This window comes from Procambarus clarkii, chromosome 34 (assembly GCF_040958095.1).
Source record: "Procambarus clarkii isolate CNS0578487 chromosome 34, FALCON_Pclarkii_2.0, whole genome shotgun sequence".
NCBI classification, from domain to species: domain Eukaryota; kingdom Metazoa; phylum Arthropoda; class Malacostraca; order Decapoda; family Cambaridae; genus Procambarus; species Procambarus clarkii.
The window spans coordinates 39,727,357-39,754,267 of NC_091183.1; the positions used below are offsets into that span (position 1 = coordinate 39,727,357).

At 39.8% G+C, this 26,911-nt stretch overlaps 1 protein-coding gene across 7 annotated transcripts in view; it reads left to right on the forward strand.

Moving 5' to 3' along the window:
- trio (trio Rho guanine nucleotide exchange factor) overlaps positions 1–26,911 on the forward strand; it is a 766,603-nt gene that overhangs the window by 691,583 nt on the left and 48,109 nt on the right. For 5 of the 7 annotated variants that reach the window (XM_069335896.1, XM_069335893.1, XM_069335898.1 and 2 more), the window contains 9 exons: positions 9,151–9,289; positions 10,519–10,721; positions 14,177–14,260; positions 20,300–20,486; positions 20,659–20,890; positions 21,008–21,164; positions 21,602–21,829; positions 22,554–22,745; positions 24,095–24,324. In XM_069335896.1, the coding sequence (XP_069191997.1) occupies positions 9,151–9,289; positions 10,519–10,721; positions 14,177–14,260; positions 20,300–20,486; positions 20,659–20,890; positions 21,008–21,164; positions 21,602–21,829; positions 22,554–22,745; positions 24,095–24,324 (1,652 nt within the window). The remainder of the gene's footprint in view (positions 1–9,150; positions 9,290–10,518; positions 10,722–14,176; positions 14,261–20,299; positions 20,487–20,658; positions 20,891–21,007; positions 21,165–21,601; positions 21,830–22,553; positions 22,746–24,094; positions 24,325–26,911) is intronic. The other 2 variants (XM_045748387.2, XM_069335897.1) reach the window with 2 other exon arrangements.

Sequence of the window (26,911 nt, forward strand, 5' to 3'; positions counted from 1 at the left end):
AATCACTCCTGCTTTGAAGGGGGAAGCGAGTACCGAGAAGCACCCGAGACTGTAGCCCACCACAAATGGTTGTAAAGTAAGAGCACTATGGTGACATACTTTTTGTTGGTTCTCGTAATTGACTCGCTAAGCGTTAGGTCGTATGACATCATTATTCCTAGATCCTTTACATGTCGTTTCCATCCTGTAAGATGGATGTTCTGAGAGTTCAGTGTCAGTGAAACACGTGTAAAGTGTCAGTGTGTGTGTCAATGTGTGTGTGTATTCACGTAGCTGTGTTTGCGGGGGTTGAGCTTTGCTCTTTCGGCCCGCCTCTCAACTGTCAATCAACTGTTTACTAACTACTATTTTTTTTTTCCACACACACACACACACACCAGGAAGCAGCCCGTGACAGCTGACTAACTCCCAGGTACCTATTTACTGCTAGGTAACAGGGGCATTCAGGGTGAAAGAAACTTTGCCCATTTGTTTCTGCCTCGTGCGGGAATTGAACCCGCGCCACAGAATTACGAATCCTGCGCGCTATCCACCAGGCTACGAGGCCCCCATGTGTGTGTGTGTGTGTGTGTGTGTGTGTGTGTGTGTGTGTGTGTGTGTGTGTGTGTGTGTGTGTGTGTGTGTGTGTGTGTGTGTGTGTGTGTATTCACCTAGTTGTGCTTGCAGGGTTGAGCTCTGCTCTTTCGGCCCGCCTGTCAACTGTCAATCAATCAACTGTTACTAACTACTACTATTTTTTTTACACACACACACACACGGGAAGCAGCCCGTAACAGCAGTCTAACTCCCAGGTACCTATTTACTAGGTAACAGGGCCATCAGGGTGAAAGAAACTGCCCATTTTTGTTTCGCCGACGTCGGGAATCGAACCCCGGGCCACAGGATTGTGTCCAGCGTGCTATCCACACAGCCACCGGCGTTTGGGTGTGTGAATATATATAATAGGCATATACTCGCATAATGGTGCTTGCGTTATCATAAATACATTTGAAACTATGTATGGAATTTGTGCACTAATTTATTTGCTACTTGCTGCACCGTTCCTAAATTTTGTTCCAGCACATTCTTCAATTACTTAATCCTTATCATATTTATCCTCCTCGTAACTTTTGCATTATTAATAAACATTGATAATTCAGAGTCCATATTATCTGGTCATTCGTATACATAGATCTGGAGTAAGACTGGTCCTTCTTGAGGTTATCTTGAGATGATTTCGGGGCTTAGCGTCCCCGCGGCCCGGTCCTCGACCAGGCCTCCTTTTTGTTACACACACCCAGGAAGCAGCCCGTAGCAGCTGTCTAACGCCCAGGTACCTATTTACTGCTAGGTAACAGGGGCATCAGGGTGATCTACGAAACTCTGCCCATTTCTTTCCGCCTCCACCGGGATCGAACCCGGAACCTCAGGACTACGAATACGAAGCGCTGTCCACTCAGCTGTCAGGGCCCCTGGCCCTAGTATATCATGTCTCCCCATTTTTGTATATTAGGACTACAATGACTTTCCCAACTCTGGTAGTTCACCTGTTTCCTGTAGCTCAATATGTATCACAGTTGGGGAGCCGGTCGGGCGAGCGGACAGCACGCTGGACTTGTGATCCTGTGGTCCTGGGTTCAATCCCAGGCGCCGGCGAGAAACAATGGGCAAAAGTTTCTCTCACCCTATGCCCCTGTTACCTAGCAGTAAAATAGGTACCTTGGTGTTAGCCAGCTGTCACGGGCTGCTTCCTGGGGGTGGAGGCCTGGTCGAAGACCGGGCCGCGGGGACACTAAAGCCCCGAAATCATCTCAAGATAACCTCAAGAAGTAGCCTACGTGCCTAGTACAAGACATCTGCTCATTCTCTTAGTATCTATGGCGAGTCCTGTGTGGTCCCACCACCTTAGCCGTGTCCAGCACCATTAAGGGCATCATAGATGCAGGCGAGGAGTCACAATAACGTGGCTGAAGTATGTTGACCCGCCCACACACTAGAAGGTGAAGGGACGACGACGTTTCGGTCCGTCCTGGATCATTCTGAAGTCGATTGTGTTCACACAATCGACTTGGTGTGTAGTCTGGTCGACATCATAGATACATCTCTGGCTATGTCGACCCCTTCTAATGCTGCTTGGTTGGACACATTTCCTTGACACACTCTTCTTGATCTCTTGTAAAGACGGCCTCGACTCTACTTTTGAGTTCCTCACATCTGTTATCGTCCGTGAATGAGTCCTCTTATTCTCGTTGTCACCGTTGTTCCGTTCCTTCTCATGTGGCTGTGAAGCAACACGTGTACTGTATACCCATATACGTATGCATCTTTAGTAGTGAATAACACTGAAAGTCGAGTTAATGATTCTACCTTACCTTGAGATGGTTTCGGGGCTTGGCGTCCCCGCGGCCCGGTCTTCGACCAGGCCTCCTTGTCGAGGACAAATAAACCATTCTAGAACGAATGTTATCTATATTTCTTGGGTTTTCTCGAGAACGTTTAAAAATTAAACCTCCAAAGTTAATTTTTGGCCTGCATAAACCCGCGAACACACAACCATGCCACAAAGTTTTTGGTTCGTTGCTACAAAGTTGTAAGCAACCTGTTCTCTCAACTAATGTGTCGCAATATTGACCGAACCGAGCAATACGGTAGAAATGCAACGTGTTAGTGAAAATTAAAGCATCGTAATATTGACATTTTCTATGTATTGACCTAGGTGAGTTAACTCGGGTTTGTGCGCCTTTGGTTAGGCAAAACCGTTGTATTGTTTACAGAGTGTCCAACCATGGGAAGCGGCGCCTCTCACACACCTATACACGGCCTAATTTTCTCACACACACATCATTCTGAGACTGGTGTATGATGTAATATTACTGGTGTATGATGTAATATCCCCTCTTTCTCATAGATACTTGTGCTTGATCCCCCCCCCCTTCACCACACACACTGTGGCTTGACCCCATCTTGTACATTCACTACACACTAATTTATTAAGGATTATTAAGGCCACCACAGGAGATTACTGACTTACTCCCAGACTTTTGTACAGTCACGGTTGGTCGAGTGGTTAAGGTACCGGGTACGCCATGGTGCATAGTGCTCCTGACTGTCTGGGTTCGAATCCTTCTGGGGGTGTGGAGTTTTCCGTTGCATATTGGCTTGGGGACCATTCAAGCTTGTTCGCATATTAAATATATATATAATATATATATATATATATATAAAATATCGATCGACCGACCGACAAACCAAGCCTGTTGGTAGGTAGATTGGTTCAACAGGTTAGGCAAGGCAGGGCAAGGCTAAACTAGGCTACACTACCTAGGTAAGGTAATGCTACACTACTCCAGTTCAAGGATAGGTTAAAAACTAGGCAAGGCAAGGCAGTGATATTTGTGCGTAACCTGAAATTGGCGCCGACGACACTAACTTGAACCTTATTTTACAGTAACCTTAAAGTTGTTATTTGTTGTGGTATTTGAAGCTTTCCTTCTCCCTGTAAGTGTTAAGGACTTACAAGTCTGGAATTACACAGACAGCTTTCAGGTTTCCCCGACGTGTGTTATTAGGGTTCAGGGCGCCGCTCGACCTTGACACCGTCAGCTGGTGCCACAAGTCAGGTCGCGAACTTCGATGTCCAAAGGGTTTGGGAAGGATGGGGAGAGGAAGAGGGATTGGGTGGGAGGAAGAGGGATGGGGGGGAAGGAAGAGGGATGGGGGGGAGAGGGGAGGAGGAAGAGGGATGGGGTAGGTGAAATTCTGGTAAAGGCTGTGGGGTGTAGAGAGAGAGAGAGAGAGGAGGTTTAAGAGGATGTGGGGTGTAAAGAGAAAGAGGAGGCTTGAAAGTTCGGTGGCCTGTCCACCATGGGTCTTTGATGGAGTCATTCAGGGTAGTGGTGACGTTCCATCCCCAAGAGTCCAGGTGGTTGCGGTCACCGTTCCTCTCCCCCCATCCCCACTCTTTTCCTATCCCAGCTCCTTGTCCTATCCTAGTTCCCATATCCCTCCTCTCAATGCTATATAGTCATGCTTAACTGAAGAATTACCAGTCATGCAGTATAGTGGCAACATATACTGCGTATGGGAACTGTGGCAACAAGTGTATTAATAATCAGTGTACAGTTTCTATCTTATACAAGGTACCTGCAGATTAATTTATCTCAGTATTTTACCAATATTAAGATGTCATTTATGGCAGTATTTGTCAGTATTACGAATGCATTCAAACTGTGCAGCATTGATTGTTTGGTGTCGTTTAAAACCTAGTCAGCAGATGAAGTTATCGCACAGAGATACAGTTAGATCATTGAACTTGTGCGCTCTGGTCTGAAGTAAACATACTGTAGTTCCGTACATAAGACCCTCCCAGATGGAACGATTTACATGTGTGTATTGGGGTGAAGACTTTTAGCCAAGTATTGCGGTCATGTACTCCTTGTTACTGTGTTGTTATATGTCGTGACGCACGTGCAGAACCCAAGTTACGGAGACTGGGACACAGCAAAAGCCAGTGCTCCCCGACATGCAGGGTTTGATTGTAGGTAGATCACAGCTTGATATTTTATAGTGCTCGTGGTGGCTTTATGGCTCTGTAACCGTCAAAGGTCAACTGGTGAAGCTGGAACGCTGATGTAGCGGTTGCCGCACGGCTCGACCTTAGGCTGACTCGCCAAGTGTGGGATCAGGGCCATATGACCAGCTGTTACGCCTACCCGTGACAGGTGGCCCCAGGTGTGACAACAGGGGTCATATGACCAGCTGTTACGCCTACCCGTGACAGGTGGCCCCAGGTGTGACAACAGGGGTCATATGACCAGCTGTTACGCCTACCCGTGACAGGTGGCCCCAGGTGTGACAACAGGGGTCATATGACCAGCTGTTACACCTACCCGTGACAGGTGGCCCCAGGTGTGACAACAGAGGTCATATGACCAGCTGTTACACCTACCCGTGACAGGTGGCCCCAGGTGTGACAACAGGGGTCATATGACCAGCTGTTACACCTACCCGTGACAGGTGGCCCCAGGTGTGACAACAGGGGCTATATGACCAGCTGTTACACCTACCAGTGACAAGTGGCCCCAGGTGTGACAACAGGGGTCATATGACCAGCTGTTACACCTACCCGTGACAGGTGGCCCCAGGTGTGACAACAGGGGCTATATGACCAGCTGTTACACCTACCAGTGACAGGTGGCTCCAGGTGTGGGATCAGTGCCAACCAACACACCCATCACTGACAGGTGGCCTATGCTTGTAAACTCGTACTGGTGAAACCTGTCAGGAGACAATCACGGGAGAGGTCGTGTGGGAGGTCCAGGGACCCCGTGGAAGCATCGGGAGGACCCGCCATGGTGGTCGTGGTGTACTGTGACCCAGCAACGGTGATGGTCGTGGTGTACTGTGACCCAGCAACGGTGATGATCGTGGTGATAACCTGCTGGATACCTGTTGGATGGGGTTCTGGGAGTTGTTCTACTTCCCAAGCCCGGTCCATGGCCAGGCTTGACTTGTGAGAGCCAACAGGCTGTTGCTTGCAGCGGCCCGCAGGTCCCACATATCCACCACAGCCCGTCATAAGGTTATGACTTGCAGACCAATAAACTACCGCTGCCGTTAACGGAATATCACTGATAATACCACTGGAACACCTACCAATTCTTCTATGGAACTTGTTGTCACTATACATTTGGAAAATGAATTTGTATACGCCTATATGAAAACAAATGCCAAATAGGCCGTTTGTGCCATGGAGTTTGAGTAGGAGTGACGTATATTAATATACCAATATAATTATGACATTTTGTATTGCTTGTGTCGGCTAGATCATAGCGCGTTGTTGTTATTGATGACGTGTGAGGCATGGGGGAATACCTTGTCTTTATCAGAGGGGTCTGGGGACTCTGAACTAACACAGGAACAACCGCGTGCTCTTTTGACTCTCTCTCTCTCACACACACACACACACACACACACACACACTCACACTCACACTCACACTCACACTCACACTCACACTCTCTCTCTCTCTCTCTCTCTCTCTCTCTCTCTCTCTCTCTCTCTCTCTCTCTCTCTCTCTGCGCATTAATATAATACAACGCTCTCCGGGTGTGGGAGGTGTACTGGGAAGTGGGGAGGGAGGTGTACTGGGAAGTGGGGAGGGAGGTGTACTGGGAAGTGGGGAGGGAGGTGTACTGGGAAGTGGGGAGGGAGGTGTACTGGGAAGTGAGGAGTAAGGTATGCTGGGGAGCGGGGGAGGGTTGATATCGGTGATTAGTTGTTTACGGATGTTGAGACGGGACAGAGTGGTGGTTGTTAGTGGGGGTAGGAAGGGTACCACGTCACACCCCTCTCTCTCCCTCCCCTCATTCACCCCTCAAGGCCGTTCCCCTCACGACCCTACGGGCTGCCACTCACACTTTGCGTCTCACTCATGCTCTCTTTCACGGGCTTCCCGGCAGCACTGGTGTCCCTCACCACCTGTCCCCACACGCACCTGGACGTGAACAATTCTCTCGAGCAAAAAGGAGTGTGAAACCGAAGAACATGACGCTAGCTTGCGGTGTAAAGTGGGGAAGCAAGAAATATTAAAAAACAGTATTTGACAAATGCTTTCCTTTCAATGTGGGATTTAGTATTCTATACATTTATAATATATCTAAGATGGACACAGCGTCTCAGTTAATGGTTCATGCCGCACATCTGTGCCCGGTGAGTACGACGGGCTCACCATAGCCCGTGCTGCTTGGAACTTTTAATTCCGTTTAGCTGAATCTAAAAACAACATGGTTCAGGCGGGGGTCACTTTCCCCTCGCGGATTCTACAACTACGCTGCTCACCTGCTGTTTCCATCCAGAATCTCCATAAGAACTCCAAATTCGTTTTGGGTACTTATACCCAAAACGAATTCTTGTAATTACTGATTTCTCTACCTCGGTCACCTTATTGTCGTGCATAATGATAGAGGTTGGGAGAGCTGCAGCAGTTACAGCCCCGCTCCTGTGCCAGACAAGTCCACTACGGGCTCACCATACCCCGTGCTACTTGGAACTTTTTCTTCAGAGTTGAATCTAAAACAAGACCAACACAACGAGAGCTGCAACAGCCTTGTACCAGAGTTCATATTTACTGACGCCCTTCTAATGTTCTATGTTTACCTTGACACAATTCTGCTATCTGATGTTTCCTGTGATGTGTAGAAGGGTCTCAAGGATACACTATTCAATATGATCTCCAACATCCTCAACAAGCAACAATTCATTTCGTTCAGTCCTATAGATTCTAACACGTGACGAAATCCCCCCAAAAACTTTATCGTCCTTACCCGATTGGTTAGTTAGCACATTCACACTTTTCTTAACTTCAGCGAATGTGAAGTTAAGAAACTTCCTGTGTAGGTCTATTTTTTGAAGGCTTTGTAGTGTGGGTGTTGAGTCAGTGAAGCGTAAAGGCGCCAGAGCCACACTTAAAGAACACTGTATGAACATCGGAGCTCCACGACTATTCAGTACCATCCCATCAGGCATAAAAAATATTGCTGAAACAAAAGTGGACTTCAAGAAAAACTTGATACGTTCCTAAGAGAAGTGTAAGATATGATATGTATTTTTTTAACAGAAGGCTTCTGACTCCTATTAGCAGATTGAGAGCTTTCCCTTCCCATAGCTCATAGTAAGCTTTACCTACTATTTATCCCTGGAACACCAGTCAGTAAACAATCGGGTACCCAATCACTGCTGGGTGAATAGACGTGAACAGTTAAAAGATTGGCGCCTATAGTTAATCCTCCCTGGCCAAGACTCTAACCCAAACCAAATCGTTGGCGAGGAGTCCACCAGGGGCGAGTGTGTTCCTACTGCGCCACTCAACATAAATGTTTAGGCAGAAGGGAGAGATAGGTTACCAAGGACAGTCACCCCATCGTTTATAGACTCTGCAAGACACTTAAACCATAAGAAGAACAGCACACAAAACAAATACAGTACTTGTAAAACAAGGCAGATTAGAAAAATGTGCATTATAATAACCCCCACATTGTTTGAGGCAGGACAGAAATTGATCAAATATAGACGTTATCCTCAAAAGGTTTCCAAAAAACCTCAAAACCTCAAAAGGTTTCTTTGCACTCACAACATAACGTAAACTTGAGGGTTGTAATCTCTTGTTTGACAGTCTGTTCACTCGAGACAGTTAAGCAAGTCCCAGCTGTGTCTGGGTACAAGTGACAGGATGAACAACCCAGCGGGTTTTCTTCCTATTGCGGGGTGTTGTACTTGCTGCTATGGCGGTGTGTCCACTCACAGGATAAGTGAGGACGCTGCCCAATAAACTAGCCCTCTAGGACAAAATTAAAAATAAATTATATGGTTTTCCGCTGCCGGGGACAGGAAACCTATTAGGCTTATCAAGGTTTCCCCTTGACCAACTACTGACCTTCGCCAGGATGCTTCCCCCAACATGATTGATCCCGCCAGAGGCTGCTGGTTGATGGTGCACCCCATACTCTTCCTGTGAGCGGTAGTGTATTGTGCACCCCATACTCTTCCTGTGAGCGGTAGTGTATTGTGCACCCCATACTCTTCCTGTGAGCGGTAGTGTATTGTGCACCCCATACTCTTCCTGTGAGCGGTAGTGTATTGTGCACCTCATACTCTTCCTGTGAGTGGTAGCGCAAAAAGGACAACAGAGCGCAAACTCGGAGCTCTTACAGAGTTTTTAACCAGAGTTCAGCAGAGATTTTTACATTAACAATTACACCTAACTTGCACACCTTACAGTTATACTGACACCTAGCTACAACTAATTGTCATTATGTTATGTACTTACAATAAATTATTATACATTGATGATCAAAATATGGATACATTGCAAGGGTTTCAGATATTTTATCATTTGGGATAATATGGTTTGCCATTTCATGCAGTGAGAGTTTAAACTTATCTCTAAATGGAGTTTAAGGTGTAATCTAGTTACTAGTGTGCGTCTATCCCTGTCATTATCCACATGCTTCACACACACAATTGACCAAACAATACTGGTCAATTCCACCAGTTGATTGACAGTTGAGAGGCAGGGCCAAAGAGCCAAAGCTCAACCCCCGCCAGCACAACTAGGTGAGTGCACTCACCACATATGTATTATGAGAGAGATAATGTGTGTTGTGTTTTCAGGTTGGCGGGACAGGCGACATGGGAAACAAGGCCGGGGCTCAGAGCCAGTCAGAGGAGGAGGCTGATGTGGTGCCTGCTGCCAGAGTGCCGCCCCTCACCTCTCACCCAGGTAGGTGCCCGCCCCTCACCTCTCACCCAGGTAGGTGCCGCCCCTCACCATCTTCCAGCCCTACGTTGTGTCACCTTCCAGCCCTATGTTGTGCCTACCTCGTGGTGGTTCTGAAGATCAACGTTCCTGCGGCCCGGTCTCTGACCAGGCCTCCTGGTTGGTTATCTGGTCAAACAGGTTGTTCACAGCCAGATATATGAATCACAGCCTGGTTGATCAGCTATTCTTTGGAAGTTACAAAATTGTTCAGCTTTGGTTATACTGTCTTCCAGCCCTGGTTGCACTATCTTCCAGTCCTGATTGAACTCTCTTCCAATCCTGGTTTTATTAATCATACTGATCCCCAGTTCACCACCCTGTCCCCAGTTCATCACCCTGATCTCTGTTCATCTCCCTGGTTCCTCTTCATTACCTTAGTCCATATTTACCATCCTGGTCCCTGTTCATCATCATGGTCACCCTTCACCCTGGCTTCTGTTCATCAGGCTCCCTGTACACCACCCTGGGCCCCCTGTTCATCAGACTGGTCCATATTCATCAGCCTGGTCCCTGTTCATCAGCTTGATTCCTGTTCATTAGCATGATACCTGTCCATTACCATAGTCCCTGCATGATCACCATCCCTGTAGTCTACCCATCATCATATAGTTTGTCTCCTCAAAGAGTGCTGGTCGTTTGCTCAATTTATGTTTGACGAGCAGATAATTACTCTTCCCATTGCTTGAACACAGCCACATGGTCACTGGAGTCTGATTGCTCTACCTAGTTCTTACTTATTCTTTGCTCTCCATTTGTTTTTACTTCCTTGTTCCTCACTTGCATTTTTCCATTTTCATTCAAATGTAACCAAAACTTAAACTGACATACAGCATCTCCATTTTTAAAATAGTCATTGCTGCTATTGTTAATTTTATCCAAATAATTATTGTGTTTTCCATGTTTAAGTATACTGTATATAGAGTATATATCCTTTGTGTGTGTGTTTTCTTGTCTCATAAGTAAGGGGGACCTCAGTTAATATAAGAACATGAGAATAAAAGAAACTGCAAAAGGTAACTCCTTTTTACAGCCACCCAAACTTATTCATACATATGTCTAACTTAGGCTTGAAACAATCCTGCGATTTCGCGTCCATCTTGTCACCCGGCAACCTATTCCCCCAAAACAACAACCCAGTTCCCAACCACAAAGTGTGTCAAAGATGCAGTCAAACTATGGGCGAGTGATGTATACTGCAGTGATGTGACATTACATTTCAGGCAGTGCTTCTGGAACAAGTCGATCACTGTCAGTGGAAAATGGTGAGGAAGGTGAGTTGGAGATGGAGCTACCGCCCCCCATGAAGGTATTTGACCAGCCTATGTCTGCGGCAGCTGCCCAGGGGGTCCCTGGTCCTACCACAGTGGCCTCAGGCCCCCCAATACCACCTCTCGACAATATTCTTCCTGATGCCCCCAACAGAGTAAGTGAATCTAGCTTTACCCAGTACTTGTACCTCCAATGCTAGGCCCACAGGTTTTGTGAGTTGTCTAGTATATTACCTTATTGTAATGCATTACTTCAGCACATCTGAAGTCTTCAGTTAGATGCATTTGATTGGAAAGCATGTTGGAGAATCTTTGGGGGATGTCTGTAGTATGTTGCCAATTTTCTAATGAATTTATGAAAACCTGACAAGTCTATGAAAGGTTGTACCTCAAATTCGCCTTGTACATTTGTTTTGTCTTGACATTGGATGGGGGTTGTAGATGCCCCTTCATACCAAAGTGTAGAAATCAAAGGACACTGGTTATTTAGTGTTGATATTGTCTCTTACAAGGCAACTAACTTTGCGCCTCTTACAAGGCCCATCCAACTCACTGAGACTATGATCTGGTTTATTGTTATGTAAATACAAGTCATGTCTATTAAAAAATCAAGCTGAATTTTATTTCCTGTGGAGGCATCAAATTGAAATTGGTTATTTATTAAAGAGTATTGCTAGTGGTATTAAATTATGATAACTGTTAATAATGTTAACTCAGAAGCATAGTCTGTAGTATCTCTTAGGTATGTAATACCTTATACTGTAGAAATGTAGTACTAAATAACTAACATCTTAGTCAGGTTTGATCTGTATCTTGAAAACTTTCATTATTATACATTAGATATTAGCAAGAAATATTTATCACTGAATGTCACCCCAGAGAACCACCAACTTCATGGAATATATTCAGTGTTTAAAGCACAATATTTTCTCTGTAGATTTCATATGAACTTTGAAAATGTATCCATGAGTGGATACCAGCAATATACCTTTTATCAGATATGTGCAGGGAAAAGTATTTTGGTTGTAAAAGAGAGTATTTCCCATGGATAATGGTGTGTTATTTTGGATCTTCATTCATGATTTAACACAAATAAAAGAGTGTTGGTCATTTGATAAAAGTATTAGTTATAATTGATGTAGATTCGTCACTGTAGGCTGAGTTGGGACATTAATAGGAAAACTGGCAAGAGCATGCTAGTGAGTCATAACATGCCAGTAGACAACTGTTGTTGACATTGGTCTTGTGTTTTTGTACCTGTTGACAATTTCGAGAGTTTTCCTACTCCCACAGTCTGGTCTGTGGCCAGCCTTCTCTAGCAACAACATGGCTTGTGAAGCTGTTTATCTTTGTAGCCCAAAGACGCACATAGCTAATTCTGGGCTAATCCTAAGCTAATCCCGGGCTAATCCCAGGCTAATCCTGTAACTCTTGCAAAAACACATCCAGTTCCCTTCTGAAAGCTTCGAGTGTGTTTCTAATTATGTTTGACACACTGACTTTTTGTTTTTATTTTGGTGTATATACCACTTGGTCTCCTTTCTCCCTTTTCTATTTTCATTACCTTACACTTCCTGGGTTTTAAATCTAGCAGCCTTTTGTTTGCCCACTCCTGAAGTTTGTCAAGGTCATTTATGTGCCAACTCCTGAAGTCAGATCCTCATAATTTTCTGCAATCTAATTATTTTTTCACATTCCTCATTAGCATTGCATCATCTGCAAACTTTGACATATATGAGCACTCTCTCAGATAAATAATTCACATATAGTACTTTAGAAACAGTACTGGTCCCAAGACTGACCATTGGGGGACCCCACTTGTCACATCCCCCCCCCCCCCCTCTTGATATGTCTCCTAACTGTGACCCTTTGTGTTCTTTAAGTAGTCTGTTACCCAGTTCAGTGTCTTCCCAATTATCCTAGCTTGCTTCTCCACATTATACACCATGATACAGCCTATCCAACCAATATTTTTCTATCATGTTTTGAAAACTTTTGTCATACAACTCAGTTAAGTTTGTCAGGCATGACATTCCCTATCAGGTTTCCATGCTGCCTTTCTGTTACAAAGTTCATCCTCTCCAGGTGCAAAGTACCTCTGAATCCTCCTTTGACAAATTCTTTCTTTTGAGGTTCATTTCTCTCAATTTCCCCTCTTCCCTCAATATAGATACTCTGAGTCCATCACTTCTCTCAAGGCATGCTTTTAGATGCTCAAGTCACTCTTGTGTTTATTTCTCTCTCAAATGAATTTTCTACAATTTCCTTCCTGGTGAAGCTACCTCTGCTTGCAGCACTCCTGACACTTCCATTGCTTTCTCTCCTTATTAAGTGCTTTTCTCCTCTAATTAGTACCTCTGTATTCTTCAACCTTGCTATGTACATATTTCAGCTCCTCTTTCATACATACCTCTAGTGATGTTAACATATTCCATGCAGTTATGTTTATTTCTCTTGGAGTCCTTTTGCCGATTGTTCACTGTTCCTGCTCTGTCACTAGCATCTCCCACTTTCAATATCTTTCCAATTGCTCTCTGGTTTATCTCACAAAGTCATCTCATTTCTCGATCTACTTGAAGTTTTTTGTTATCTTTCTCAGAAAGACATGTTTAATGCATATTTTATATGCTTCTGCATTTATGTCTATGCCTTGTGTTGAAGTTTAAGGGTTTAGTACTGCTTCCCAGTAAATGCTAGAAAATTCATATCATTGATTCTTTCTTTTAGCTCAGTGATGTTGTGGTCTAAGTCATATTCAAGATTGTGATATCCCTGATTAGTTTATTATTTGTAAAGATCTGGTAAAGTGTGTTATTCCCTCTAGTTGGTTCACTTATCTGATATTTCAGCATGAAATTGTCACAGTCTCATTAGCTCTCTGATGTGTGCTTCCTGACAGTTTTTCTACTATAACATTATCTATCATCTTCCGCCTCAAAGTTGCTGATTAACAGAAAATCAGAGATGGATTGTTCAATGCTCAATTTTTCTACTATAACATTATCAATCATCTTCCACCTCAAAGTTACCGATTAACTGAAAATCAGAGATGGACTGATCATGTTGAACAAATGTATGATAGACTGGTGAAGAGAGAAAATTGTAGTTATTTTGAGGATAGGAGATGGCAAAGAAGGTAGGCTGACATGGTGTGTGAAGAAGTAGAAATTCGTTAACTGTGCTAGATGTAATAGAGGGAAGTGTTTGTGTAAGACACAAACATGTGGTTTAGTTGCAAGATATGGTTAATAGACAGGTGTCATTTTTTATTTTTTACAGGTAACAGTTTGATGATTCTGTGTATTAGATGTTGTGGTGGTAAACAATAGAGTTTTATGGGTGAGATAATTCTAATCAACACCGGGCATGTTGGATGCTGCTGTTGACATCTGATATTGGGTAATTCTGGTTGATAGCTGGAATGTTGGATAATCCTGGTGGATAGGTTGCTAATATGTTGGAAATCTTGGTCGGTATCTGGTGTGTTCGGTAATTCTGGCCGACAGCTGGTGTGTTCGGTAATTCTGGCCGACAGCTGGTGTGTTGGATAATCCTGGTTGTTAGCTGGTGTGTTGGTTGAAGGTGGTTGACAGATCCCATTCCCCTACAGTCATCGAGTGTAGCCCTGAAGACAACGGAAGGGACCACGACAGACCTGGCCACGGAGATAGAGAACATTGTCAAGGAGAAGATGGTGAGCACTCAGTGGTCAGCAATGCATGGTCCACTAGTAGCATTTTCCCTGCATGCTCTTACGCTACCTCACATTAAGTTTTTTCCTTAATGTCATTACTACATAGTTACACGAGGCACGAGGTTAAGTTAATATTAACCACCAAGTTTGTAAGCGTTTGATGGAATTTATAATTTTGTTTATTTTGTTCTAATTGGATTTGATTTCATTTCGGATTTGATCACTACTAATCTGGTCAGCCTTGTATCTCACATTTGTTTAGCCATTTCAGTTTTCTTAAAGGATGGTGTACCTTTGTTTTCTTTTTATGCATGAACTAGTAGCATTTTTAATGTTTAATGGGCACTCTTATTATGTATCAAAATGCACATACTGTGGTTGTTCTATTTAGTTCGTTGTATTATCACCGAATAATAAAGTTATGTACGACAAGAGTCCCATTAAACACTGTTCTTTTCTAAATATCATTGTAAATTTTCTGTGTTAATACTTCATGGAACAGAAACATTTTCTAACATGAGTGGGCCCACATTACAGCAGCTATTATATTTCTTTTACCATTTTGTTTTCTGCTATCAGTACTAGTGTTTCAGCGGCAGCAGTATTAATAGTAGTAGTAGTCTACAGCAGTAGTACAGTAATAGTTATTCTGTGTGTATAGTAGCTATTTTTTCTGTTTATAAACATTTTTAGTAATAATTTGCTTCTTGTGCGTAAGGTTGGAATTTAATTGATCACTTCTTACAAATAGTCTATGTATTGTATACGTGAATTCAGTACAGTAGTGTACTTCATGTGTGATGATTTGGGCTTTTTCACATTTTGAATTGCTTTAACTCTCTAACTGTGCAAGAAAAAATGTCTGAAAAAACTTTTTTGTTAATTAATATCCAGAAAGCACTAAAATCCAAGTAAAACAGTCTACCTACTGTATCGTGGTTTAAATGTACTGTAGTAGTGGCCGGAAAAGTTGCGTTTTTTTGGTTAAAATGAGGTGAGATGCCGCACAGAAATAACTTGGTCCATTTTCATTTTCATTTTTTTTTGCTCACATGTTTCATTCACGTGCATTAGTGATACAGTATGCATTATGTATACTGTGGAAATATATATGTATGTACAGATATGCAGGTACTGTATGTGTATAAATACTGTATATGATGCATGCTGTATTTATTCATATTATTTATTTTTTGTGAATACAAAACACACACACACAAACCTAAATCTATATATAAGCCTAAATCTTATAAATGCACATAGCACACATTTTGCCTGCAAATATATGCCTGTACATGGAAATTACTCATTTGCTACTGTTTAAAGTTCAGTGGTTCCTAGCATGTCTGCCTTGCACATTGTCACTGGATGGTGATGCCCCAGACATTGTCCTTATATTTTTACTAAGGCCCTTGGAAGGATAATTAGGGACTCAAGGATTTTTTTTTAAATACAGTATAGCAAACAATTGGCATATGTCTCTAGTGTCGAAAACATCACCCTAGAATGTGTGGGGCTTTTGAATAAAATGAGGCTCCTTAAATCATCTACAGGCAACTGGGTCAATCACTCTCAAGTGATTAGAACAGTGTAAGGGTTAAGTCATTAGTGGAATAATATCCTGTACAAAAGCATGCATTACTATTGGTATATTGGTTAAGTGTTTCCAGAATATATTTAGAGTATATATACTGAACAGGTATATATGAAATTAGTATTATTATATTGAGTTAACTATATTGGTATTTATTGTTAATATTTATGACAGATGTGGTTTATGTATACTTGTAGGATTTTGTTAATGAAAATAATATATAAACTTAGAGTAGTTATATAATAAATCATCAGAGAATAAAAAAAACTAACAATACCACAGATATACCAGTACAGATATCAGATTACAGTACAGTGGCTACTTAGTAGGTTCAGGTTTTGTATATTCTGTGAAAATATCCACAAATTGATTACATAAGCATAAGCAACATGTGGACTTCAGAGTGGACAGCACTTTGGATTCGTAGTCCTAAGGTTCTGGGTTCGATTCCCAATGGAGGCGTCAACAAATGGGCAGTTTCTTTCATCCTGATGCACCTGTTCACCTAACAGTAAATAGGTACCTGGGAGTTAGACAGCTACTATGATCTGCTTCCTGGGAGTGTGTAACAAAATGGAGGTCTGGTCAAGGACTGGGCTGCAGGGACGCTAAGCCCCAAAATCATCTCAAGATAACCTCAAGAAGATAACATTGATAAACAAGCATTGTAACACTGCAGTTCTCCTGGTGTTGTAGCCTACTCCCCCCCTCCACCCTTCCTATCCTCTCTTCAACCCTGGTTTCCCCCTCCCATCCACACTATTACTTCCTCCCCCATTCCTCTTCCTTTACCATTTATTTCCAATTTTTTTCTTCCCTCCCTCACCCCCCTCTCCTTCATCCCCCTTGCCATAATCCCTCCCCCATTCCTCCTCCCCTTCCTTCCTTCTCCAGTTATCATCACTGGATTTCTTTTCTTAGAAATTGTAGAAACACAAGCTATGGAATTCAAGCTATTGCAACAAAACTTTATGATCAGTTGTGCATTTTTCATTCACAGTATTACTGTCTTTAACAGTTTAATGTATAATCATTTTGTTTTTTTAAATTGTTGTTTAATAGTTATTCATTAATATACAAACTTATCTGTTAAGAAGTGAAATAAATAGTTGTTTGATAACTGTGCTCGTTATCTTTATATGTATCAAGGTTGAGTTGTTCATTTGTGATTGCTGCAGTTTCCTGAAAGCTGCAGGGTTATCACCACCACCTTGACTCTTGCTGGTTTTCTCTCACATTTGTTCTCGATTTTCATTCTCAAACTCTTGCATCAAACCAGTGAATCTACCATACCAGAAAATTTAATAATTCATATTACCAATATAATTTTGAAACAAGCAGAATCGTGTATTTTTTTACATTATACAGTGAATTTCAGCTTAAACAGAACTTGTTATAACGTATACGTTCTGTACCATACCAGAAAGAGAGGCAGCAGAGGGAGAATTTCATTCTGGAACAGTAGTATGATCATTATATTTTAGTATAGTGGAAAATAACAAAAGACATCAGGTGGAGTGAGCTCATGTAATCACTGGATTGAAATTTGATGTTAAAAAAAGATAAAAAATTATAAACAAATTAAAAATTTTACCTAGTGATTTTTATATCAAATGTTGGAAAATTTTTTGACTGATTTGTACTGTTAAAAACACAATTACGTCTGTTATAAAATAACAAAAAATTAAAGACAGCAACAACCTGCAATTTTTGCAGAAGGGTCCATTACAAATTTTGGCTTCAGTCAGCAGTACACTGTGTATATACTCCCATATACACTATAAAATACATATATGCATTTATCAGTTGTGCACCAACAAACAACATGAGTAAATGAACAAATCCACAAGGGCCGTGACGAGGATTCGAATCCTCGTCACGGCCCTTGTGGATTTGTTCATTTGATGCATCACGTTAGTGTGATCTCTGTGTGTAACAACATGAGTAGATAGAAAAATTATTTTTGGATAGACCATAAAATAAAGTACTGTACTGCATTACGTGAGTGAATAAGAGAAGTCACTGAAAATAATTGCGAGTACCTGATGCTTGGTTTTATGAATGCATGATGAGAATATTTTTCAATTCTTGGCTACTACAGTACTGTATAAAATAATTGGAGATTAACAATGTTGTAAACAGACTTCATGAATGTCAAAGTGATATAAAACTTATGATAATTTAATGAAGTGACTAAATAGGGAGAAAATAGAAGGATTGAGATAACTCTTAGCTTAGCTAATAATTTTAGCTTCTGTAAAGCTAAAAATAGCAAATTAACACTCGTATGCACTCTTCATTTATGTGTCAATTACACATTTCCAGTTTTTATTTATGGAAAACAATAATTTCAGATATAAATATTTTAAATACAAGTTGAAAAATGGAAGCAAATAAAGAAAATTCCATCAATGATTCAACCAAAAATACTTTTTCACCTCCAAAGTTAACTCGGGGTTTGTCCCAGAGCTTTGAGAAAAAATTCAGGAAAACTTTAAGCTGGTGCAAACAGCATATTTCAGGAATAACATCCCTTGATTTATCCTCCATTCTGGTGAATGACCACCCAAACACAAGGCAACGTACATATAGCGAGAGAACAACAAGAAACGAGAAAACTACTGTCTGGCATATAGAAAAAACTGCAAGCTGTCATGTAAGATGTTTATGAAAACTATCCTGGGTTCAGCAATAGAACTATAGTACAGTATTTCTGAACAACAGTTTTGTATTCAGTTTATCTCTAAGGTAAGATCTGTTCTGGCTTCTAAACAATAATCAAGACAGACAAGTGACATTTTTCACCCTGGCACCACTTAATACTTCTCAAGTAGTTTCTGTAGTTATTAGTTACCAGGTGATGATTAGATTAGCTTAATCCAGTCCTGGATAACTAGAAGAGGAATATGTTTTTTATCATGTATCGTTGGCATCAAGGCCAAACATACATAGTTCATTCACTTTCATGTTTATCCATATAAGCCATAGTTTTTATCATGTAAGCACAAGTGAATTTGAAGTGTTACTTAATTTTTTGGCACAAAAATCATGGTATCTATTTCCACCATAATTTTATTGATACTTAAGTTGGGTACAGGTCAGCCATGAAGACACTGTGCTTGTTAGTGACTTGCACCTTTTTTGTGACTGCATACAGTTAAGTTGGCTGTAAAATGCAGCAAGTTGGATATGACTCTGGTAATGATGATTTGTATTCCTGCATGCGACCCCTAACTTCCAACATCAACTGTACCCTTATCGTCATTGTCATCCTCACACTCTGGAATTACTCTTTGATGAAGTTTTGGTCACCCCTACCACTTGCAGGTGCCGGTGGGCATGGTCAGCAGCAGGTGAGCGATGACCATCTGCAGATTGGTCATGACCAGCTACAGCTCAGAGGCCAAGAGAAGTTTTCAGTAGTGTAGGGTGCCGTGTGGTATCATTTTGACCATCCTCCCTCTCCTCAGTGCCCAATAACATACGGTAGCCCACTCATACGAGCTGGGTCATGATTAGCTTTAGGCGAATGTGGATGATGAAATGGTCGACTGAAAAAAGTTGGTGGTATACCATCTGGTGTGGAATAATCACATGGCATTGTGTCATCAAAGTGATCACAACTGACCAACCATACCACTTGCAACCTGTCCCACACTTTGCAGTATCACTGCCATCAATAAAAAAAATTAAACCTATATGTTTGAATATAAACCTATATGAAGTCAAAATCATTCATAAGTGGCATTTTTATCACTTTCAATCATGATGTTGTCCAAAATGTCGGTAATAACCTAGTCTCTCGGCTGCTTTTGGCAGGCTGGTTTCGTGAAAAGTAAGTGCACATCCACTTTCCATGATCCCTGTGTTAGCACAGAGAATGGGATTTTTTCCCTCTCAGGCATCTGAGTGTCAAAGATATCGGTGAATCTGGATTGTAAATATAAATCTGCTAATGAGTGTTTTCTTCCTTTCACATGTCAGTACTATATGTCTATACAGTATAGTAATTGTATTACACAATGGCCCTGTATTCAGGGAAAAGCCAGATTTAAGCTTATGGAGCAGCTGGATAGGTTAAAACCCTGCAGGGACAGCTTGAAAAGTTCCTAGCAGTGTTGGTGCTGAGAATGTTACCTACTTAACTCTCATGATCCTTGTTCAGATAATCCAACAGATCTTGCCTAATGGGGCAATCAAATGGTATTGCTCAGAAAGGTGCTTTTCATATTTACTCAAAGCTGTATTTTTAAATATGAAATCTTGGCATTGGTAATGAAAAAAGTTGTCATTAGAAATAGAATTTAAAACTTTAAAAATAAAAACATCACTGTTCATTAGCTATTTAAAGTTCATAAGGAAAACATGAGGAACTTTATGTTTGTATAACTAGTTTAACTACTGTATTATAACTTCAATAATAACAGTTTAATTTCTTTCAACAGGAACAGCATTCTGAAACTAGTGAACGCTTGAAAGAATGGAGAAGTTCAGGAGATGGGTGCTCTGGTGATGAAGCCTCGTCTCCCTTACCCTCTCAAGGTGCTCTCTTAACCTCTCAACTGTCAGATGATGCCGATTTGGGGGCCTCAGCCCTACCTCATTCACTTCTTGTACAAGATTCTAGTCCGGGTTTGTATCTCCTAGAAGGTTTTGTAGTTAACTTTTGACTTAATTCGGAAAATTATATTTTTTAGAAATCTTACAAAGTGTAAAATTTTGATGAAAAAGAAATTCAGCTCTATGTATGGCATTATCATTTCTATTACCATTTCATTAGGCCTACTTTAAAATATATCTGCAGGTGATTGTGATATGACAAAAGAACAGCGAGAACTTCATAAACGACAATTTGTAATTGCGGAGTTGGTGGAAACAGAACGTCTTTATGTCCGAGACCTAGCAGATGTAGTTGAAGGTTATATCATAGAGATGCGTAATCCAGAGTCAGAGGTAAAAATGCCAGAAGACCTGAAAGATGGGAAGGACAAGATGGTATTTGGAAATTTGGAAGCCATTTATGAGTGGCATAGAGAGTAAGTGCTTATTATGTTATGTTTTATGTTACTGTACTTATTACAGTACTAATGCTTTATATAAGAGGTTATTTCATTATGAATCCATTAATCTTTATATACCTATTACATTTCCAGCTTCTTTATGAAGAACATAGAACGATGTTTAGAACACCCAGAAGAAATTGGAGGAGTTTTCCAACGCAGTGAGAAGAGGCTTCAAATATACATAAAGTACTGTCAAAACAAACCTACATCCGAATATATTGTATCTGAGTACTCCAATTATTTTGAGGTATGTAATGGTGATGGTTTAGTGTTGCTTAGTATGGAAGCCTTCACTGTATGAAAGTTGTTGTTGGGTCACACAGAGTACTGTAAGCCGAGATATCTAATTTTTAGTTCTAGTCCCATTCAGGACAAGATATCGAGAAAATTTCCTTATATGGTAGTAAATAGGTACCTTGGAATTTAAGAAAAGGAACATTAAAAAAAAATATATATATATTTGCACAATTTCTATATACTGTAATCTAATGGAAGTAAACCTTGAATGTTGCCCCTATTTATATAAAACAAAAAAATGTAAACAGCACATACAGATGCCCTTTATTTTTAATACATCAAAATATATTGAGCTCACCTGAAATTTCAAGACACTCAGGGCCAGGCTTTTAAATCTCTCATATACTGGTGAGCAAAATAATATTTTGAAAACTGATTTCTCTTCAGGAACTGAGACAAAAATTAGGCCACAAGCTCCAGTTACCAGATTTATTAATCAAGCCAGTGCAAAGACTGATGAAATACCAACTGCTCTTGAGAGACATCCACAAACATACAGAGAGAGCTGGACTACAACAGGAAGCAGAGAGCATCAAAAGAGCGCTGAACATCATGATTGTTGTACCAAAAGCGGCCAATGACATGATGAATGTTGGACGGTTACAAGGTTTTGACGTAAGTAGAGGTGTCTTGAATATAACAGTTTATATAATTCATACAGGAGTCCTCTTTATAATGTAGTAGTTATTTCATTTAGTACACTCATTTAACCACCCACCAAGGGTGAGGGAGGTCTTGTTTACTGTGATATCAATCTACAATTTGTGGTTTGTGGTTTTCTTCATCCATATATTGAAAGATTTGTATACAGTTTTTCATCTACTTTGTTGTTTCTAATTTGGCAGGGTTTAGATATCATGAAGACCCATTAATAGTTAGTAAGGAAGTATATGGAAACTAAGTCACTAACTTCATTTGTTAAAAATAATGATATGAACATTTTCTAATTTACAGGTTTAGGAAAGGAATTCAAGTCTAGGATTGAACTTCAGATCAGCGGGTTGTTCTGTGTAATTACCTAAGTGTAATTACACAGAACAATGTGTATTAATTACAGTTTTTAATTTTTTACAGTTTTTAATACAGTTAATAATTAATTACAGAACAATTACAGTGTTACAATTACAGTTACAGTTAATTAATTACAGTTTTTAATACAGTTAATAATTAATTACAGAACAATTACAGTGTGTGTTTGATTCTTTGCTTCCTTTAAAAACTCATTGTTCCTAATGGGACAATAGATGGCAAAATGTCTAGTTTCATTTATCTTTTTTTTCCAGATAATAACCGTTACAAATATTTTTTTTTTTACTAATTATCTGTATTTTTCCTTCAGGGCAAAATTATGTCTCAGGGCAAACTCCTGCTATATGGCCCATTGTTGTGTTGTGAAGGAACATCTGGTCACAATTTCCGAGGGAAAGATTTAATGGTGTTTTTGTTTGAACAATCCATCATCTTTTCTGAAAGTGGTCGGAAGAAGAACCAATTTTCTAATCCAGTTTATGCATATAGAAGCCATTTACAGGTTAGTCATAAATTAGTAAATATTTGTCAGCACAGAGTTCTTTGTACAGTAGAAGCCAGAGATGATTGGAAATTTGTTGAAGCACTGTTGGTTCAGTGTCACTAACACTGATTCACTGTTGATAACATTGGTCCAGTGTTGCTCCAACAGAATGTACTTGCTGCAATATTCATCTGTATGTACTGTATATTTAATATACAAGTTCAACTTTTTTATATACAATCTTTCGGGAATGGTGGGGAATTTGACGTTCCTGTCATTCCAGTTACACCTCTTAACATGCTCTTGTTTCCCACCCTTGCTTCCTTTTAGCAGTCCATGATGGATAGCTCCCATACCTTATGTTGTTTTTACTTCTCTTTGTCAACTAACACCTTTCACTTAACTCGGTTATTCTTGTCTAACATATCTGTGTCATACACTCTCCTCTCTTCTCCTGCTGTGCTCTGCTTAAAGCAATATCTGCATCATTCTCAGGGCTTTTGCTTAAACTTGTCCTAACATTTGCTGTACAACCTAGTTTGTCCTAACCTTATTGTGATGATATTACCTACCCAGTTTAGGGAATTTACTACTCTTTATTTGTCACCCTTTAACTTTAATTCCACAGTCCAGCACACTGGCATAGCAATACTGTCAACTGAAGCACTTTTACATGTGTATATACTGTATATGTATTGCTCTTCTTGTCAAACTGTACTTTTATTAATTTATTAAATTATGGTAACTATTTTTTCAATGGACTCTTAAAAACATATTTCCTGAAGAATCTCCATTTCAAAAACTGGCTGTTTTGTCTATTCACTCATTAAACTGAACTTGATTAGTAGCTAATGGCAAATACCACCCTCGTCAACACAAGAGAATGTGTCACAGATGGAAGAGTTAGTAGTATATAATCTGAGAGTGGAACAGTGTTTATTTTGCATGCAGACCTTGAGCATCATAGCTTGACATAATATTACATTACATTTAAGACATGAAAAAAAATGCCATTCTTTATTTATGTTTCATGAATTCAGAAAAATAAAATATGCTTTAACCCTTGCACTGCACAATTGTTTCTTGTTGCATTACATCATGATGCAATTGTTAATGAATTAACATTAACTGAAAATGTAAAAAAAAAAAAATAAAAAAAATTTCAAAATATTGTCTAGCTCAACAATTTTCATTTCAAATCACAGAGTGAAAAAATATTAAAAACATTAAAATGTTGCTTAACAAAAATGCACCACCCATCGAGCACCTAAGGCACTAAGCATTGCAGTGGTTAAAGGATTAAAGTACTGTACTGTAGTGTGCCAGTTGCAATACTATTTAGCATGCAGCTTCTGCTTTTCTTTTAGGTCAACAAAATGACATTAGAAGAAAAGGTTGATGATGGAGACCCATTGAAATTTCTGTTGAAGTCGGCCGACCCTCGGAAACCTAACCTCGCTGTTGTGTGTCAAGGAGCCACGGATGATGACAGAAACCAGTGGGTTTCACAGATTAGACACCTTCTTCAAACTCAAAAGGACTTCCTCAAGGCTATTCAATCCCCAATTGAATACCAAAAGGGGCAAACCAAGAATGTGTAAGTACTTTTTCATCATAGGTGGAGTGGTTATAGTCATGCATGCAGATTTATGGTGGAGGAGATTGACATTGGAATAGTTTTACTGTAGATGGCAGTGGAGATGAGTATGGTATTAAAAGGGTGGCGGAAAACTGATATTTGTGTATGGTTTGTAAAGATTACACTTAAGAAATGGTGGAATGGTTAACTTACACACTAGTGGTGATGGAGGAAATACGAAGACTCAGATACCAAGGTTTCATGGCTGGTGCAGATATTACCATGATTCCCACACTGGATCTCTATTCTTACCTTTCAAAAATTCCACTAGTTATATAGATTAGTTTGATAAATGATTTCTATGAATAGTGTGGAGAAAACTTAAATTGTTGAGATGGTATTTGAAAATTCTATTTTATTTTCAAAAATTGGGAATTTTAAAAATGGCTACAATAGGAACCTGTAAAAAAATTATTAATCCTAAAAACAAGTTTGTGTACTAAAATTTAAACCATTTTTGTTTGTATGTAAAGAAAGTACACAAATATTTAAAACATAAAATGTTTATAACCTTAAATTTGCCATGCTTGACTTTCAACTTTAACACTGGAAGTGAGAGTAAGTTGTCTTCGCATAAACTACGGAATAAGTGTCCTGTGTGAGAAGGTCTGTTCAGCAAATATTTTAATCAAATTACTGACTTGTGCCATATAAAAGGGAAGCCAGTTTGGCTGCCTCTTTCATCTTATTATTACTGTTTGTATCTACTGACAATAATGTGAGAGTTGTTAAGAAAGTTTGTTAATGAATGTGATGTCTCATTGGAGCCCAGTTATGCCTAGGGATTATAGAATATAACAACAAAATATTTACTTAAAGACTAATTATATATGATTCATTATTTATTTGTATAAATTTTTATTACATTTAAACTCCACATTATTTGGAAGATGTAAGGAATTCTTTGATTTTTCTAGTGCTTTTTTTGCACTTTTTTATTTTTGTAAGGGAGATGTGGATCTCTTTAATTATAAGTAACCAATCCAGTACCACTTGCAAGCTCATTCTCTTATGTGAAAGATGAAGATTCCTGAATTCTCAACAAGTTACATAAAACTTGTAAATTCAAATCAAATCATAATACATATGTACTGTCTTATTGATTAAATGGAGTTGCATTGCAATATTTTAAATAAATATTTCATATCATTTAACAGTACAGTACTTAAGTTTTGTCATAATCATTCACATTTCTTAGTTCTTTCTTGATGCCATTTTTTATAAGCTGTAGGATGTAGAATTTATTAAACTGTACAATAGGAGTTTAAGTACAGTCACTGTTGTTAATATCAGTTGGTGATGTAAGACAGCAACACAAGTAGTATCCCTCATCAAGTACTGTGGTGCGACAATGGCGGCCGCCACAGCACTTTTCGAGTCTCATTATCTTGGTTGCCATTCTCCGCTGATTACCCCTTCTATGGAGGGACAGGGGAGAGTGGATAAATGTTGTCCAAGTTACTACTGGTTGCTAGCAAATACAGTTTGAAATTGTATGAACCAAATTCAAGAATAAAAGTTGGTATCAAAGTTTTTAATGCAAGAATAAATAGTTCTTTAGAACTCTGAATCCATAGATTTCTGCAGTAACTCAAAGAAGGCTGTTCAGTGAGGATATTAATGCATATTATATACAGGTGATTGTACAGTTGCATCCAAATTAATTACCCTTATACCTGAGGACTCTGTGTTTGTATATAAAATATGGTATGATGAATAAAGTTGGTGATTTTTCCCATGCCTTTTTATATAAATATGTTTACAAGTACATCTGTTTACATATGTACATCTCTTAGAGGATATGCAAATGAACACATAATATAACATTACTGTTTGTATTGTTCTAGTATCCTGGTGCATAGAAGTTTGGCTGTTCAGTAAGCTTGGCCATCCTGAAACTTTTTTTGCCATTCCCAAAGCACCATGAAAGTAAAGCTTTTACTTTGTAATTTGCTTTATGTGGGTAGAGCTGTTCCCTGTTGAAATTAGGGAATATGGGACTTCCATCATACTATGCAACTATGTATACACTCTCTTCCAAATTTAGTTTTCTTTCAAAAAATTAGAGGCAGTATGTGCATGATTTTAAGTTATGAAATACTATTTAGGATGTAAGAATTTCCCAAATAACTTCATAATATGCAAAAGTAACCAAGATTTTCCCACATGAACTAAATAGTTTGCATTGGTAGTTTCATTTACATTGGAAGCACTGTAATTGGATTTTTTTTTTTTTTTTACTAAAAATGTAAAAAGCATAAAATAATAGGTAAATTTCCCCCTAACCTTCTACGTAATAGTAAAACTAAACAGTAATATGTTTACAAAGCAGTGTGTTATGAAGAACATGCATTACACAGCAGTTAGTAAATGGTAGTTACAGCTGCAGATGTGGGTAAGTTCTTTGATCTTGGATAGTAGCATTTTTTTTCTTTTATGTTAACTGAATTTGGCTATTGAAATTTGAGAGCTTGTTAAAAAATAATTTGTTTTCTCGGGGACAAAAAGCATGTGTGTTTGTATACCTTAGGCTTGTATCAAGGCC